Source organism: Cuculus canorus, chromosome 4 (genome assembly GCF_017976375.1).
Source record: "Cuculus canorus isolate bCucCan1 chromosome 4, bCucCan1.pri, whole genome shotgun sequence".
In the NCBI taxonomy this organism is placed as follows: domain Eukaryota; kingdom Metazoa; phylum Chordata; class Aves; order Cuculiformes; family Cuculidae; genus Cuculus; species Cuculus canorus.
In genome coordinates, this window is record NC_071404.1 from 11,312,631 (window position 1) to 11,332,231 (window position 19,601).

The window sequence follows — 19,601 nt, forward strand, 5'->3', positions numbered from 1 at the left end:
CTGCTTACTTAGAAAACTAAAATACCCTCAAGTCAAGTAAACCACTGTTCCCTGTGAAAGCTTGTTGCTGATTCACCCCCCTACTTCAAGACCAGCCCTGGAAGTTTCCCTCTGCCAGACAAAACCTTCATGAGAGGACAGAAAAGATGAAAGTCTGTGCTTCTTTTGCTGTTGTCTTGGCTCTGACTCTGAGCAGTGACTGTACAAGGATGGTAAGTCTGACTCTTCTGTTTTGGAGTGGTGGAACACCTATGTGCAGGCTGGCAGAACAATGTTGCCTTGGGGTTGGATGAGTGAAGCTGCTGACCAGACGGAAAGGAAGAACACTTCAAATGAAAAATAAAAGAGATTTGCTAGATGAAGGCTCACAGCAATGCTGACTAAGGTGGGGAGCCTGTAGGATAGCTGGTCCTATACATATCTGCAGTTAAAGAAATTGCTTACATCCACTGCTAGGGAGGAAGAATGTGAGGGAAAGACCACAAAAATTGAAATTCTTTGAATATTTATCACAGAAATTTGTTGACATAAGCAGGTACCCACAGTAGCATGGAAGGAGAGCGCTACCCCACCAGACTTTGCTGCTAACTGGTAACTGAACAAGTCAGCTTAGGTAACGATCTCCTTCTTTTCAAACTTTTCCCTATTTTCATGCCATGCCCTCCAGTGTTTTCATTGTGTGCTTCATGTCTTTTTTTGGAAGGTATGTCTGCAAGGCAGCTGCAGCACTGCTAAGCTTGGCTGGGATGATTTGACCTTGCTAGTTTGCTTTAATCGCACCATGGCCTGGCATCCACCATGGACTAGCAGTGCAGCTAATAGCCTGAACCCCTACTTGTGTGGCTTTATGTGTGGCTTTTATTTATTTATTTTTAATCTTATTTCACTAGCTAGTTTAAAACTATCTCAGAAATACTTAAGTAATACTATAATCTAATTCTATCATGTAACTGTCCCTGTGAAGTACACAAGTTCCTCCTTAGACATTGCAGGTGGATCAGAGAGATGCCAAGGAAAAGATCAGCTCTGGCTGAAGCTGTTGGAGACTGCTTAGTGCTGGCAGAGTCAGTGTAGAGTGCAAAACCTGTTTCTCCCTCAGAACAGTTCAAGCCCTTCCTACACATCTTAGCAACAGCTTCATCTTATCCCTTACTTATTATGGCCTCTATCCAGTTCTGTGTTCATGATGTGATGCTTCCTTGACCGTTTTGGCGATACTTTTATTATACTATAGTTCAGTTGCCAGCACCTTTGTTGGCAGCAACATTTTATGTGTATCACTGTTTTTTTTTATTCCCCACCGCTTAAAATCAGCTAAGCCTAGTGCTCTTTGCTCGCCCATCAGCAAACCCAAATAAAGGAGAGGTTGCTTTTTAAACTATTGCCCTGGGGGATACAGCTAAATGGCAGGAAATGTCAAATGCTGGTATATTATTTGTAACTGTGAAATGGTCCCAGAACATATATGTGCTTCCTGCCGAGAGAAATAGGACATGTGTCCCTTGGCAACAGAAAAATATAATGGAGCAGAGCTGTGGCCCTTTTTGTGTCGGGTTGGGTTTTTCAGGTTCAACAGAGGTTTATCATGAGCCAGTTTATCTACCCTCTTTTACCAGACTGTGCCCCAGAAAAAAATCACATGCAGATAATGAGATTTTTGCATAAACAGTGGGAGAAACACAATTTCAGGGCACTCTGGAAAGCACATTTTTCTATATAAGGTAGTTCCTAGAGTAAATTTGTGTCTCCAATCCACATCTTTTTTTTTCTCTTTGTAGCACTACAAATCTGGGGCAGGAAGAGGCTCAAAACATGAGTTCACTCGCCCACAAGGTACAAAGTCAAATCCAATAGGTTTCATGACAGTAAGAATGATCTGCCTGTCCGTATCCATGCTGTACGTGTTAGTAGTAAGCCTGTATTTGTTTCAACACGAATAAGGATTATGGAATGGTTATGCCAATACTAATTTCTGTGTAGAGGGGAATTTGGGATTAGCTCAGGAATCTCAGGTAATTCTCCTCCAGGTGTGGATTAATGGTAAAACGCAGATGGAATTTATTTTGTCTGAGCTGGGGTGGCGTATATTCACTCATTACATGGTGTGGCTGTAGATGTGCAACTCCCTTTGTTTTAATCAGAGTTGTGTCTTCCCCTGTGACTTTAAAGTACATAAGCTCTTTGTATGTATAGGTTCAATTTCTGCCACACTCTTTGATCTCTGTGGGGGAAGGCTTCTTCTGTGGGGGAAGGGTTTGAGTCCCATGCAGTATGCTGGGTGGCATTTGATTTGATGGCACCTAAACAATCAGGCATCTTGGCTGTGTGTGGGCATTGCAGAATTCAATTTTTAAAGCTTTTGTTGTCCTGCGCTTTTGCTGTTATTGATCACATGAATCAGGCATTAGTAGTGCCTTTATAGCTTAGAACAGTCTTTAATGACCTTTGGGATGTGACATGTCTTCTGAATGAGGATGCACTTTCACAACTTTCCTAACTGTAACAGGAGGTATCATACAGAGAAGGCAAATATCTGAATGTTTCCTTAATTAGTTCAGACAATGAAAACCAGGTTTGAAAAAGGGCTAGCAGAGGGGCTAGCAGTAGGTATTTTACCTTGACAGATAAGGGCATGTTTAGGGCAGCTAGAATGATGATAATTCCAAAGAGTTAGGAAGGATTTGGACTACAGGGATGGATTTTTTCCATAATGCTGATAACTGGCCTCAGTAGCCCTTTGAGGTCATGAGTCTGAGTTGTGAGGGTTAACAGATATCTCAAGGGTGTGCAGGAGTTCCAGTCACGATGGAAGGGGTAAGCTTAGGACAGGGAGCAGTTGCACATTGTCACTGAGAAATGGAAATGCACTGTGCTGCCAGCTTGGTTGTATGCCCTGTTTCTCTCCTGTGGCAGTGGTTGACTTCCCATTCATGCTCCCTGCTCTCAAAAGAGATTGCTTTTAGTTTAGTTGTTAAATAAGCTCTGACAATTTTTCTTTGTCTTTTTATATCTTCAGTCTCCTTCATTCTCAAGTCTCATCTTGAAGGATATTTTCTGCTAGACTCCCACTATCCTTCCTTAGACTCCCACTATCCTTCCTTAGTTTCCATCACTGACGTGGTAAACATAAAACTTGCCCTTTTCAGACACCAGTCCCATTGATTTCTCCCTACTTCTAAGGAATGTGCTTATCTCAAAGGGAAGGTGGCATGATCAAAATTACCTGTCATCCTCCATCCTTTAAAACCTTCTTTCTCCAGACTGTTTCTATTTTGGTTTGTACTGTCTGGTGCTTTAATTGTTTTAAACAGATGTTACAATGTGATATGGAGCCTAAAAGGATACTACTTCAGAAATCAATTTAACATGCTATTACAATACTACATAATTAGAAATTATAATTGCAATTAATGAACATAATTAGCATTTGCTGTACCAGAAATTGTAATATATTTTTAGCTGGAAATATCTGAGATCTTTCTTCTACCGAAGAGCCCATTAATCTGTGTTGATTCACTCATTACGTAGGATTTTAAGCCTCTTCTTACGCACCCGAACTTGCAGAGACACATAGCCCAAAGTACAGCTGAAAAACATGAAGATATCTATCTTCATAATTTCATATAGTAACATATAAAACATATACCTGTGGGTTGGACTTCAGCTGCATGACGAGGTTTTTATTCTTGTATTTCAGTGTTTACAGAGGATGGAAATTTATGCAAATTTCCTTTCCGGTACGGTGGAAGATTTTATCACTCGTGTTTATCAAATCTATTTTCCAGAAAGAAATGGTAAGTTAACATTTCTCATAAAGGAAGACAGCACTCAAATGAAAATGTCATCCTTTTAGTGTTTTAACTTGGTTTTAGAATAATTAACCTGGGTTTGATGTCATCACCAAGGAGACCTATGCGGTTGTCCTGCTATAGTCATGGTTCCCCGAGTCGACTCATGCTCACAGGGGAGGGGTCCCAGGCACAGCAAGCTCAAGAACTGCAGAAATGTTTTCTGCCTGGTCTTCATGTTGGAATTGCATCAGGTGACGCTTGGTTGAGGATTAATTGATTTGTGTGGGCCAAACTTGTACTGCAACAGAGATCTTTTGATTTTCGAGGACGGTTCACACCCTCCCCCTACCATCTCTGATTTCTATCCAGGTTGGCACCAGGCTGGTTTTGGACAGTGCAGTACTATGAGATGAGGTACTATTCCTCCTTGGTAGGTAATGATTTATTCTACCAGTGTGTTCAAGGCCAGGTCTCCATTTTTTGGGGCAAAGCTTATTCTTTTATATATACAGAAGTTGGTAAAAGAATTCATTATTCATACTGGAGTAGGAGCAGTCAGCTTGGAATGCTACTGCAGCAAGCACGGAGTAAACAAGACTAACTTTACAGACATACATTGACAGAAATCAGAGGCAACAAAACAAGGAATGTATGGGTACCAGTAATGTGAAAATACATGCACAGATGAGCTATGTGAAAGGCACATACCTGCATGTTTTCAGAGTGGAGATAATGCTTTATAGAGTTTATTTTAGTCATCTATGCAAGGCAGAACTCTCATTTTTTACAGCGGACAGTGTAATTTTTTCATGATCTGTATCATCTTTCTGATGGCACATCAGTTTTAAGTGTAAGTACTGCTGTAATATAAAGAACACAAACCATACACAAACAGAGCTTCAAGACAGAAACCACTCCCGAATTTCCCACACATCCATAGATACAATCCTGATAAGAAAAGTCTCAAAGAAACAAGAATATGAGAATATCTTAGCTGAAGGAAGGGAACTAGAATAATTTTCCAGTTTGAACTCTGTCTTTGATGAGCTGTAGCTACAAGGAGTTTCACCTCTGTACCCACTTAATTTCATGCCGTGCTTAAGATGGATCTTGTTAATACATGACACTCTGTGTATTTGTTTTTAGCCAGTTAGGCCACAGAAATGGAAAAAAATAGAAAAACTTGTCAATGGATGGGATCCAAGGTTAGAGCACACTTTAGAGTGACCTTGGACAACTTGCTCTTCTGTTTCCGACTTTTTAAAAGCCATTTACAAGCGGGAAGATGAGAAGGAGGACAGCTGGAACTGTTTGATTTTGACAGGCCATTTCACCCCATGGATGACCTTCTGGCCAGTGTTTACTCTTCTTGCATTAGCTAAAAGCAACCTAACGTGTGACTGCAGGCGCAGAGACGCTGGGGAAAGAGCTCTGAATAGCAATTGGGAAACCTGCTCTGTGCATTTTTGTGTGACTTGGCACTAGCCCTCTCTGGGCTGATGCTTAATAACTCGTGCCAGGAGACCTGGCAGGCAGCAGGTGAGGGCTATGTCCTTCCTGCTTGTGTCCTTCCTGCTCTTGCCTGCCTGTGAGCTGCTAGTAAGGATGGAGATGATGGGAGGCTAGATGCAACCTGCTTCTTTGGCGGTGAATGCAAAGGGATCAGTACAGGAGAGTGAAGGATTATGCATTCAATGAATCCATCTCCTTAGTCCTTTAGTAATACTTTAAGGCAGGACTACAGGCATGACTCAAGAGTATGAGGCAAAGCCTACTCCAATGGGCTTTAATTTTATTACAAGTTTTTTCACACTACATATGAGACACATCCCGTGTGCTACCCATCATATTAAGTTAAATGAAAAGATCGTACTGCTGCAGAAAGCATTAAAGAGCAGTGACTATCTTAATACAAAGCTAGATACCTCATTTATGAAAGCGACTGTGTTAATTTGAAGGGCTAAATGTGAAAGGCAATCAGACATGACCTTGCCCATCTGTAACATTAAATGTTTCAATATAAATCAGAGTCCTGACCACAGAAACCTCTCCCTACTTACTCTGAGAGCAACAAACAAGTTGTATCTTTATAAATATTTATTGAAAGCACAGGAAAGAAGACAAAATAATTGCAGTATTTAAAGAACAAACTCCTTTAACAGCATCCTGTATTGCATTTCCTTTTAATTACAATCTGTTTTCACAGATAAATTCCTATTTAGAGGCCTCTAACTAGCTACTAAAGATGTCATGTAAATTTGCTGTTTGTGTTGAAGAGAAAAAGTAGCTGGAACTGCTGTTAAAGTTCATCAATACCTCCAGAAAGACAGACCAGTGTAGGGGCAGACAAAATGAGGGTGCAACCAACACCTGTGAGAGCCAATGGGGCGGTTGGTCTAAACTGCAGACAAGCTGTGGCTGCTGAGATGCTGCGGGCACCCTGCCCCTCTGACCCATAGTGCTACGGGATCCCTCAAGATCCTGTTCAAGGTCAGTGGCAGGAACAGACTTTGGCTCAGATTTTGGCTGTGACTTGGAAGGTGTTGACTCACAACTTGGAGAAGCCCTTATCCTGTGCTTGAGTGTTGGATATACAGTTCCCTGTTGTGCTGGGTTGCAAGAGTGGGCTTAGGTCTGTATAGGAAAGGCAGGATCTTATCATCTTCAAAACCAGGAAGCTTTTATACTTTGGCCACAGACTAAAAACAGTGCAAAGAAGGCTTCTTGGCCAGCTGGATAACAAGCTGGAGAGTCTATGCCAATCCTGGAAAGGAGAATGACATGGGAGGTGAGCCAGGAGACAAGTACCAGGCTCTAGGTTTTGCTGGAGGTGCTGGTGGTTTGCTCTCGTGTTTCAAGGTGAACTCTTACCATCTCATGTGGTTGGGACAACACCTGGAAAAGTCTGAGGGAAGCTCCAGGTCTCAAACACGGTGACAGCTCCAGGCACGCACGGCAAAAAACCTCTTTCCTTCCACCAGTCTGGCGCTGGCATGAGGTTTTATTTTCTCTCCAAAACATCCTATTATTAAGGCTGCCAGTGCTCCTAATAGGTAAAACAGTCCACTTTCTATCTCCTGCCTACATATTAGGCGTCATCTGTATACATCATTTTTTCCATCCATTTCCATGTGTTTTACCACACATGGATTTAAAACATTGCATAAATCTATCCCTAGTACTGGACTTTTCTGGTGTAATTAATTCAGTATCCATGCCTTATTTTTTCACTTTTTTTTAAAAAAAATAATTTTATGTGACAGGATGATGTAAAGACATTTGTTATCTCAAATTTAGAGAGTGGTCTCATTTACAAGTAGTACAAAGAAATAACGAACCATTTGTTTGGGGTGGCTGCTGGAGGTAGCATCCTGTGACAATGTCATGTTTTTGGTAAGCCTCTCAACAAAGAAGAGATTTTAAAAAGAGAAGGAGAGAGTCTAGTGAAGCAACTTTGAGGATGCTCTGGGCTTCTCTGGAACAGTGAGACATGTGGCAGGAAATATAAAAGGATTATATGACTGTGCAAGAAGCCTGGCCCTGAGGTGGCAGCCTGGCTTCACAGTGGAGGACCAACTTCTGCATAGTCACTGCAGGGTGACAGGGAAGAAGACAATTGGTTATAAAGAGTGTTGTGTGGGAGAACCAGTGCATTAGGGAAAGCTGGAATTGTGGAAGAAGCCTTTGTCAAAGTCTCTGATGACAAAAAGTTTTTAAAAGTGGAAAAATGGAATTCTCCATTTGCGTAGAACTTGGGTGTTACTGGACAGATTCCAGAGTGTATTGATTTGCATATAAATTGTTTTTATCTTTTCCATTTTCCTCTCCCATGCTTCTCAGTGTAACATTGCTCTTCTGAATCAATAATTAAGTCAGTCAGAAAAGTTTGGATTCTCCTAACACATCATGGCTCGTACAGACAAAATGTTCAGTCAGAGTTTTACCAACAATGACACAAACAGTGCACCACCGAGAACGACTTTTAATCTAATCTTCATCTTAATCCTCATACGTAACATCCTCTAAAAAAAGCATAATCCACTTCCCACCAAAGAAGTACAGAGAAATTCTCATTAATTCCTGGTAGAGTCACACGGGCCATAATGCCTGTGAGAAAACAGCCTCTTTGAGAATGTGTCAAGCTAATCTGCACTAGACTACCAAGCACCTTTCTTATTGTGCACCTTATATAATTGAGGTCACCAAACTTAATATGTATGGCCTATTCAAATGCTCCATAGGAATTAAAGCATTTTAAATACCTCATAGCATGTAATTAAGATGCAAAGTAGGGCAGCTAAAATGGTTGACATGCTCTACAATAAAATTTCTGTCTAGCTTGTGACATCCTAGGATAAAAAATATTTTATAACACAACTTGTCAAGGTATGATAAACCTCCACATAATAAAAATAGACTACCAGGCATGTTAAAGCAAATTCCTGTTTCTTCCATTGCTGTGTAGCCACTCATTTTTTTGTGGCAGCTGGTATTTATTATGCTGCATTAAAACTGGTAAGGGAGGATGTTTTGGTGGATGGTGCATTGGGACAGGATGTGGACCTCCAAGGTTCAGCCTTGGTTGAGTCACACACTCCCTGTATGGCCTTGGGAAAGCCGAGACATCTACTTCTGCAAACAGAGAACAGCAGCTTAGTGTGCTATGAGTCTTGTAGACAACAGACTGATGACGGCAAGGAAAATGCATGGATAAAACAATCGTCAAAGCTGGTCTTGGTAGGATTCCCATGGTTGGCACGGTGTGCCGGATTCAGCCCGCAGCTCTGCAAAAAAGAGAGGTTTTATCTGTGCATTTGGAAATCACCCCCATGTCAGTTATTTCCTCATTTTGTCTGGCAAGGTAAAAAATAGAAATACTTTAAAGGAACTGAGTGCAAAATACTTTTGCAGCAGAAAGCCAGGAAAAAGTCCCCCTGGGGACAGTCTCTTGCCACCACAGATTATTAAAATAACTGACAGACATAAAAAATGAGTAGGGTCCTGCTTTGCTTGTTTCGTAATGAATGAAGGAGAGATAGCTTATTTGCTTTAGTTTTGATTTTTATTTCTGTCTTTCATTTTCTAATCTTAGAAATAGAAAGGAGGTTGTTTGGGTTTTTTTGGGGGAGATTCATTGGAGATCTTGGATTCTATCACCACATCCTATTCTTAATCTGTTTTTAATTTGAGAGAATTGAGGCAGAGCACCCTTAACAAAATAAAGCATATTTTTCCTTTGGTGTTAAAGGAGTTTGAATGATACGCATATAAATTAGAAAAAAAAAAAATATGAATTTCCAGGATGCCAGAGAGTGAAGGCCATATAGTTCCAGTGCAAACATCCAAGTTGTTTAAAGCTGCATTAAAACTGCTTTAAACTGCACCTTTAATTCTTTTCAGGTGTTCAACAACACATAACTACGACCGGGACAGGAAATGGGGACACTGTGCTTTACTGCCCAAAGACTACTCGGGTAAGACAAACCATTACAAACTTGTTCCAAATATCTGGCTCCTAGTTTGCCACCTGCAGTAAGGATGGATGGTGCTTTCAGTGCTACTTTTATTTGGTGTATACAGAACAAACGTTCACCTTAGCTATTTCTGGGATCTCTCTGTGACTCTGGATAACCATAGCATTGGACTGTCACACAGTCTTTAATTGACTCTCTGATGACTAATTTGAAGTAGGGGTGAGAAATTATGGTTATGCCAACATGGAAATCTGAGATCCTGCAGGAGCCGAGAGTACAGAGGCGTTTGTCCTCTCCTTCCCCATGGCTTGGATGTGCCTTTCCCCTCATTTAATCAGCTACATTTTCTGTCTATTTGATTAGTTAATTTTTGGAAGGTACAGAAACATTTCACACCCTGTACGACACACAGCCATCACTTCCAGCTGCCCTTCCTTGAGATCTCAGGATAAAGAGCAGACCTTCAAAACCAGACTTCCTTGGGCTCTGGGCTGCATCAGAGAAGACAAGACAAAAGAAACATTTATTGCAGGAGAACTGAGGGACAATGAAAGGGTTACTTAGCTGAGAAGTGCTATAGTTTCACATGAACACCACACTCCAGTGCTAGAATTACCTCACTGCAAAAGTCTGTCTAAAAGGGAAGACAAGGTCTGTGGCAAACTCTTCCTGCTCTATAAGTTGTTTTATTTGACATACTGGGTGAAAGCATCACGTTCCAAGCAGTTTGGTGGGGAACGTGCATCCCTGTCCTCAACAGCATGTTGATAGCTGGCCGTTGCCTGTCTCTGTCTCCTCTACTTGATGTTTCATGAGCTGGGTTCTTCAGAATCTCATTTCAGAAGGAACATATATGGCTAATTCACAATTTACATATTGGCAGATGAGAGCTGAGAATCAGGTGCTGCACTGATCAGATGCACTGATCAGATTTGATGTCCCTGAGGTTTTTTTTTTGTATCTGTGTCAAAATGCTGATCATGTTTGTCTTTTCTCATTCTCACTACTCTCATAAGTGACCTGTCTTGTTTAATCTGCAGGATACGACCAGATGCCTTTAGATGTTTGCTTTCCACTTTCCCTTGAAGGGCATTTTCCACCATCCCCAGCAAGTTCTCTGTCATGTCAGGAGTCTCTTTGCCCAGCTGATTACAATCTACCAGAGTGATTGAAAAGCCAATTTTAGCTGAATCATGCTGAGAGTCTAAAATTAAGCAGTGCATAACATCATCATTTTAAACTTAACAACTTGAAATTATTTTCCTACCTGGCTTTAAAACAGATTAACAGTAGATCAGAGATGAATGATCTAATCCAAAACAAGCAAGCAATGCATGTGCCTTTGTAGTGCAAGTATGTCAGACACAAACAGAATTTAGAGACTGTTCATGTTTACAAGAGTCAGGTTATAAGAACTGCACTTCCTTATTCATGAGTGCCTTCCTCGAGCATAAAATGTTGGAAGCAGTAACTCATGACTGCTTTAATCCTCCATTGAAACACTGACTGTCACGGTGGTGGCTAGCTGACTCAAGGAGGCTTTTCCAGTAGCTGAAGAAGCAGATCTCCAAACCTAGTGTTGCATTTCTTGGAGGTGCCTTGTGCCACGTCTGTCCCTCACTTTGGCCATCACCATTTCCCTGCCAGCTGCTCCACACCACATCTGCAGCAAGCTGGCTGTCCCTGAGCCTTTTTTTGGTCTTGCTGGCTCATTTTTGCCTGTTATCCACTGCAGCATTGCATAGGGTGATTGGCAAAATTAAAGCCACTCTGCCTGCCTGCCCTTCCTTGAGGGTTATCCCTGGCAATGTACCCTAAGACCACTGAGGGCTTGCCCTGGCTACCGTTTTTTCTCCAGAACGAGCAAGTTATATGTGTGAGAGTGGAGAGAAAAGAGAAAAAAGGATGAGGTAGCTAGGAGAGATCACTGCTGGCTGTTACAAAGAAAAAGCTATTTCTGAAAGCATTGAGAATTTTATAAAATGAAATAAAAGTCTTTAGCTATTTACTTATTTATAAGTCTACTTATTTTCTTTTAAGCAGCAAGCACTGTAATTGAACTTGGAAAAGATTTAACAGATCACCAGCCATAGTTTAAAGAGAAAAGGTTTATGGTGAGGTTGAAAGGAAGGAGTGTTATAATGGCTAAAGGTAATTTCAAGCTAACAGAAGGGAAGTGCACCTGCTGTGGAAGATAGCTAGGAACAAAGAAGCTGTCAAATTGACTAATATGGATCTTAAAAATGTTGGAAATATATGATTTTGTTGTGAAAAATATCCGCTGAAATATTGAATCTTTGGGGGAATCTTAACCACTTTATAGACAGTTGAAAAGCAGAAAAAAAATGACATTTTGGAGTAAGACAGTATCCGTTAGACACGAGAGATTAGTGAGGAGTCTGTGAACAGGGATAGGGAAGGAGTTGCTTGAAAGCAAAGGCTGAAGCACAAACTATCTCCATGCCAAGAATACCACGTGTACATAGGGGAGTCAATGTGAAACCATTTGAGCTGCTTCCAAATTAGAGTTAAGGAAGTATTGGAGGCATTAATCCAGAAAAATATGTCTCCCAGTTTCAGGAGAAGGTTTAACCAAAAAGTGTTTAGCTTCAGGACGTACTGAAGCTCAGATATGAGGGCTCAGCTGGAGGGAGATCTCACTCTAATAGCACTCAAGGTGCTTCTTGAAACCCATCCTGAAGTCAGTGAGAGCTTTATTGCTGTCTTCGTGTTTCTAGAGGATCCTCCACTCCTGCCCTGGAGATCTCTGTGGATACTTTATGTAGTATTTACCTGATGTGACTCCTTCATTCCTATGGGCCAACTGGGCTGTGTGTAGTTCTTATACATGTACAAAAATATGCAGAAAAGTACAGTGGCCCTGCGTGTGGGACTTCTGGATCCTGGGCAGTCTGTTAGGACTACTGCTCAGAATGTCTATAAGTCTTGGCCAAGTGGCCAAAACCTCAGGGAGGCCCAGACTTGGGAGAAAAACACCAGACAGTGAGGGTTTTTAAGAGCCATTTAGACTGATATAGAAAGAAGAAGTAGAGCAGTGTGGGTTACACAGGCAGGAGGAAGAGGCATCATCCCAAGAAGGGGTCTGGGGAAGAGCAGTCCTAGTTCTGAGAAAGGTGGGTGGCAGAAACAGGAAGCCTCTGTGCCAGGATATGGACAGAAAGGCAAGACAAGGCTACTGCTCGTTCAGCAGAGTCTCGGAAAGGTGAAGCCGAAGTCAAGATGATTACTAGTAAGTACGCAGTGTTTTTCCTGTAAGGATGCGGAGATACTGCTGGATGGCTTTAGATGCTGGCTATGCTGTCAATGACTTGGCACTCCCCAGTTAATGGCTAGTTAAGAGTGGGCAGGATTCCCTGCAGGGAACTGTGTCTCCACTGGACTCCATGGAAGGTGTGGAGGGATGCAGAATATACTGGAGAAGTCAGGCTGAGTTATCGGGTGGGACACAGTGAGGGAATCTGACTGGTAAAGTAACGGAGGACTGGAAGTGCTCTTTGCAGATTTAGCAAGGGTACAGAAAATGACTCGAATACCACTGTACCAGCAGATGGTCTGGAGATCACAACTATCTACCTGCAGGAACAGTCAGAACACCACTTGCTTTCCCTTGATGTTATCCTGGAATGAAACTAACAGTGAATACACCCAGACCTGCTATCTGATATCAATTACACCACTCTATTCTGAAGTAAATATTTTGATCTGTGCAGTTGAATCTTTACATTTACCGCTGTAGCAAAACTCAGGATATGCCTTTTGTGCTTCACTCTAACTCTGTATGTGTGCATCTGTGTTTCTGTATGTTACATCCCATGCTTAGGACCACACACGACAGCTGAAGGAGCACCTGGATTGAGTAAATCTACAGTTGTCCTGGCAGAGTTTGATTAGCATTAAAAAAGGATGTGAATGCATTCAAACTGTTGGGCCAGCTCAAAAGTGGGTATAAAACATGATCACAATTGACGTCAGGGGAGATGTACCCCTCAACACTGCCTGATATCAGGAACAGGGACTGGTCAGCAAGACTCTTACACATTTTGTACTGCACATTGCTAAGAAAAACTTCCATCACAAGGATGAGAAAAGTGTCCTGACACTCTCCCTCTTCTCCCACCCTATTTTCCTATGATTTAGAAAATTTCTTAAAAAGCTGACTACATTAGATTAGCCCAGTTTAATCCTGCTTGGTCTGATTTACTTGGACGAGCCCTTGTTTTTCTTCAATGTTGGGGTTTTTTTCTTCCTTTTTTTCCATGCTTAGCATTTTTTCTCTTTGTTTTAGCTGTCCATTAATTAATTTTAGACAAAATAAAAAAATCCACAGCAATTTCTTCTGTCGAGGGTTGTCCTTTGTGTAATCTGAGAGCTGTAGAAGCCCGGTCGTTGGTGTTGAAACACGAATCATGCAGGGCAGAGGCAGAGATGCTGCCTCCCTCCCCAGTGTAAAGGCACAGCTCCATCTTGTGGGCATTTGCCCCATCTTCTTCCTCACCACAGTGGCAGCTCTGGTTACTTCATACCTGCTGGAACCTACCGCCTTTGGATAAATTACTCTGAGAGAGAAAGTCCAGCTCAGTGATTTCCTATATAGTTTTGAAAAGGTGGATAAAAATAAGCTCTGCAGCTTGAAACAGAAACCATGTGAATTGGTTGGGTGAACACTGATTTAGGTTAATGGCTGATATTAAAACCATTGAGCGTAGAACAAAAACGGTCCATGTAATCAAGCTGATGCCTAACAAAAAAAAGCACAACTTATCCAGCATGTATTAACAGCAACTTATTATTGACCTGTTTAGATCACTGCACAAGCGACCCTTGCCAGAATGGAGGGACCTGTTCTCTCGCTCATGGCCATAAGATGTACCATTGTACCTGTCCTGAGGAATTCACAGGCGAGGACTGTGGGATGAGTAAGTATCTTCTTCCATGAGTGTTATAATATAAAGAATGAGCAGTAAGCAGAGTTTGCTAATGTTTTCTTAATGAAAAGGTAGTGCTGTTGTGATGGGAGAGACCACTGCAGCATGAATGTTTGTGTAGGTGGATTTCCAAATAGTTGTGACAGACAATCTATTACTGACAGCTGAAAATAGCTTGATTATACAATTATAAATCCAAGCATGCTCTGAGCCAGTGAGGTACTGAGCTATGGGAAACACAAAGAGCTTCCCATCTTCCCTCCCCCCTTTGCTGTTTTAAGACTTAAATACCACTTGCATGTTTGGAAATTACTAGCTTGGATATTACCTAGGAAGCAGGGCAGGGAGACATGAAAAAGCAACAAAATTTCAGGTGATGCCTTGTACCTTATGTAAATGCAGCATGGGTCAATTACAGCTTTTCTTGTGATGTCAGCTTTACACCTGGGCAGCTACTCCACCTTCAGGGAAGTCACTTGCAAAGGAAGAGAGTCAGACCAAAAGGCTTTACTTGGGTGATTTTTCCCATTTTATGCTGCTGCCCTTCCCAATTTACTGCATGTCAAGTGAGGAATGAGGCTTTTGCACTGGGGGTTTTCAGTTGTCCTTGCTTTTCCCTGTAGCTCTGGACTGCTCTTTCAGCATAAGCAAAGAAGCCTTTTCAGTTCTGGTGCTCCACTGTTTCTGGCACAGCCCATCATCTGTGGATGATGTAGTAAACTGGGACAGACAAGTATATAGCACTGATTTTATTTTTTGTGTTTGATGAATGAATTTTTAGAAGGGCTTAAGTAATGGTAATGCAGTCATGCTTGCACGACTTTGGGAGAAAGCCACTTCTGCCTCAGGGTCCCTGGAGGTGCTGCTGTAGTAGCTTTGTGGCTCCACACTGTGGGGGCTAGTTTGCTTGGGAAGCACCAATTGTCAACAAACACGTATCTACTCAACAGGAAAAAAGAGATGAACAGGGAATGACTTAGAATGTGGTCCTGTTCCTTACAAGAAATAAACTCAGAAAGCCCGTGTTGTTTTTCTTTAAACTTTTAGAGAAATGTTTTGACAACAGTCTCTACGAGTTCTTTGATGTGGGCATGAGCTGGTCAAGAGTCCAACAAGGAGCTGTGGAGCAGTGTGTGTGTGTCAACGGCCAGATCGAGTGCGAGAGTGTTGAACACAGAAGTAAGGCACTATTTTGTATTACAGCTATTGGCCTGCATGGAGTGGGGATAAAGGGCCATAAGAATATCGAAGCCTGAGCTATGTTATACTCAGCAATATTGTTCTTGCAGCCCATGTACCCTACCCTCTCCATGCGTGAGCAATAATGCTACCCAGAAAATCGCTTTAACATGTCCACCCTTATTTAAGGAAGCAATTTTATGCACTAAGCTGAATTTTAAGCAGTGCTTCTTCACCATAGGTGTGGTACTGAACTGCAGACTGTAAGAATAAGCAACAGATTCTATAGTAGAAGTGTAAAATGTCTGACCTTATGAGGTCTCTTCCAAAACTATAACATACCTGAGAGGCACACCCTCTCCTCCTCTTCCCCTGCACACCTACAATCATTTCATATCTGGGATTTCTTCCAAAGCCTATCCCACTCTTGAATTGGCAGCATGTAAACTCTACCCACCTCCAGGGTTCCATTTGCCCTGCAGTGACTCCAGAGTCCCCATGATTTTTGGCCTGATACAGTCATTCCTGGCAGGCATGATGCTTATGTTTTGAAGTCTGCTCCTTGCTTCTCCAACACAGTTGCAGTGCCTGTGCTTCGGGTGGTCACTTATCTGATGCAGCCAGCACAGCACCCCCTTATGGAAGGAGAGATGGTGGGAAGTAAACCATATACCTCACCTATATATGTGCTGTGGTATGGCTATTCAGTTATTCAATCTGGTTGACTTTTATCCTGCCCAGACTCCCACATAACATACAGGGCTGAGTTAGAGACCCCTTTGAAATAGGAATATGCTTTTATTCCTACCTTAGGGAACTGGAAAGTAAATCATGGAGAGAGTCAGTGGCTTTCCAGTATATTGGGAGTCTATGGGAGAGTTGGGAAAATTGATAGGACTTAATACTTCCCAGTCACAGATCCTAAATAGCTCAATCCTAGATATGCTGTTATAAATTTTAATACAGCTCAGTGGCAGACTTGGAATTGGCAGAACCCTCTGTACAGAAAGAAATGTTAATGCCATCACCACTAGTAATAATAATCACCACCCCCATTTTACCTATTGTTCATTGATAATATTTTTCAATAGCTAGGCTGACATTATCCAATAAAAGAAAAAACAATGAGACAGACCTCTGTGGGCAGAAATCAGCAGTTTCCTTTTCTTCAATTTATAAAAAGTGTAGGTCTGAGATGAGTAAAAAAGGCAAAACTTCCCCAAAATTTATATGAAGAGAGGAGGTGTACTAATGTATATCAAAATGGACTGATGGTCTGGAATAGTTTGTTCCTTTCATTTGATCTTTGGTTTCTGCTTATAGGTTGCTTTCACGATCCTTGCATGAATGGTGGAGAGTGTAAAATGGTTACTTACAGTGGGAAAATAGTATGTGATTGCAAAGGAAATTATGCAGGAAAATATTGCAATATTGGTAAGTATAATAACCTACCGGCAGGAAGAAAATTTGGAGCTTTTATCTGGTTGTGAAGCTGGTGGTTTTTTGCCTCTGTGTTGTATTCTGCCTTAGCAGACGTTTCTTGTAACAACTGAAGAGTTACACAGAACATGTGTTTAATGTATTCCTTCAGTGTAAAACATAACACACACCTCACCACCAAGACTCCGATTCTAAAAATATTTGTTCATGTCTTTAACTCTGTGGAAAACTAATCACAGGAATTTTAATGCAATTACTCATGCCCTAAAATAAGCAGGACGCTCCATTTTTCAGGATCAGTTGCAGAGTTGTACTCTAGTACAAATGCTATCCCACAGATCCATACAGCTTATGCTGTCCCCTCATAAAGGAGGCATTTATGCTCTGACAAAATCTAGCAGCTGTCTGTATTTGGTAGCACTAGATTGTTGTGGGAAATAGAAAAAGATAAAATGCACTGTCTTCTTTAGTTTACCTTTTACTTTAAATTAATTGCACATTTAGCCCAGTACAGCTTGCCTGAAATTCTGTACTTGCATGGTTGGGTCAGGGCAGAGAGATCTGCTTTTTGGTGCGTATGTGTTGGTTCTGTGCTTCTTCTTATGAAATGCTACATAGTTTTTGGTATAATTGTCCTCCAGAAGATTTAACATTTCTCACTGCAGGGGTTGACTCCTCTTGTAAAGCTTACCTGCATGATAAATCCTCAAGTTATATCAGTGACTACTTTTCAAATACAACAGGTTTTAGGCATAAATTATAATAGACACTCATTCATACCTACCTGTGATCCTATCAACTCACTGGCTGTGTCCTTATAAGTACATAAATTCCAGGGCTTGTCAAAAGTGAAGACAAGACTCCCAGTAACTATGGTGGGTACCTAGTTGGTCTGAATGGGTGGTGGGGTTAAAAAAGCACAGCGATGAACACTGGATTTGGTATCTGGTATTCTGTTCTGTTATTCTGATGGTTAACAAATGGTGTTGTCATTTATTCAAGCTTGAAAAAAAAAAATCTATTTGGGAAACCAGCAGTACAACTGGAATAACAAAGAGCAGGAGCGAACTGACAAACGGAACAGCTTCTGATCCTGAACCTTCAATCACCAGATACTTGATGAATCATATAAAATACACTGGCGACTTTTTAAAGTCCTTCCTAAGGAGTGATATTGCAGCTCAGTTTCTTTGTCCTTTAGCTGCCCTGGGGAGATTTGTGCCAGGCTTTTCCAATGTTGCTGTACGAATCTGGAGACTGCATGTACATGGTGCACATGTAACCTGGCATACCGGGGACGACTCTGCACTGCTTGTCTTCCAATAACTCTGCTTTTCCAATTCCTATTTTATTATCAGTTTCCCTTGCCCAAAGCTGTACCACTGTGCATAAATATCCTCCAGCGTGGTCTGGGTTATAAATATCAGGATGCTGGTGTTACAGCTGCAACCCTGGTTTCTGTCTGACCAGCTTAGAACAAGAAATAAGCAGGTGTTCTTTGATTACTTGAAAATAATAAATCAAACATTCAGTTTACTAAACAAATGACTTTAGATACTTACAATCCCTATGTGTTTGGCTGCCTAATACCCTCACACAGAATGGGAACTGAAGGATTATGTTTATGTGTCAGAGCGTTGCAAATGATTTCAAATATGAAAAAACCTCTTTTCTAGGATTTAGTAATTCTAAATTACTGCAAATAAATTAGTGCTGGGGTCTATACACCTGGTAGTATCATCACATGAAGGCAATGGCATTCTGGTGAAAGCTCTGTGAGCTTGCACTCTCAGAGTACATAGAACTGATTGTTAAATATATGTTGAATTAATTTTTTCTTCAACCCTTCAATTTGACGCTGTGAGCACAGCTGGCTTTTTTTCTTTGTTTTCCTTTTCACTGTCTAGTTTCCCTTTTCTAACAGGACTGAATTGTGAGGTTACCCGTTAGTCTGAATAGTTCATGGTTATGATACTTGATACAGAGAAAGTTACAGTGTCTCCAAAATGTACTTTATTCTAAAATATTAATTTATATAGGCAACCTTAAACCCAAGTTGTGGTCCAAAAATGTCTTTTTTTTTTAAAAAAAGAAAACTATCAATTTAATAAACACTAAGTACCCCAAGTTGTTATTGGGCTGTGATGTGTTTGAAGTCTTGCTGATGTCCTCTGTGCTTGACTTCTACAAAGAGTAGCCAGTCTTCATATGTTTCTAATGGAAAACTGGCTAATTTACCTTGATATCACACTCACAAATATTAATAAATGAATTGCCATCCTGGGTTGGATCACAAGTCTAAGTACTATTGTGACTGGCAAAGCAGAGGATGACTGAGGTGTAAAGTAACCAGAAAATTACTGAGCAATACTTCTGGTTGAAGACTTTCTTAGCAGATGACTGGACCATCATATGTGATAGACTCTTACCTGTTTTCCATGAATTTGTCTAAACTTTCTAGAACTCTTTTACACCTTTCCCTTTCACAGCATGCTGTGTCAAGAAGATCAAGAATTTAAATAGATGTGATTTAAAACTGTATTTTCTATTGTTAGCTTAAAGCCTACTGCTTTATAATTTTATTTCTCCCCTCTGAACAGTGAGTAACAGAGGATTATCATGAGTTCTGTGATTTGAGAGATACCTATTTAAATGTCCATTAGTTGTTTCTTTTTTTGGACCATGCAGTCCCTGTCAGGACTCAAAAATAATCTTTTCGTTGCTCTTAAAACTGTCAATCATACAATCATTATTGTATGTGTATACACATT

General features: G+C 41.1%; 1 protein-coding gene across 1 annotated transcript in view; it reads left to right on the forward strand.

The window, feature by feature from the left end:
* Positions 1–19,601, forward strand: part of HGFAC (HGF activator) — a 43,771-nt gene continuing 24,170 nt past the window's right edge. Inside the window, exons 1-7 of the mRNA XM_009564643.2 lie at positions 1–212; positions 1,779–1,833; positions 3,698–3,794; positions 9,192–9,265; positions 14,089–14,202; positions 15,259–15,390; positions 16,714–16,824. Of these exons, the coding sequence (XP_009562938.2) occupies positions 147–212; positions 1,779–1,833; positions 3,698–3,794; positions 9,192–9,265; positions 14,089–14,202; positions 15,259–15,390; positions 16,714–16,824 (649 nt within the window). The 5' untranslated portion in view covers positions 1–146. The remainder of the gene's footprint in view (positions 213–1,778; positions 1,834–3,697; positions 3,795–9,191; positions 9,266–14,088; positions 14,203–15,258; positions 15,391–16,713; positions 16,825–19,601) is intronic.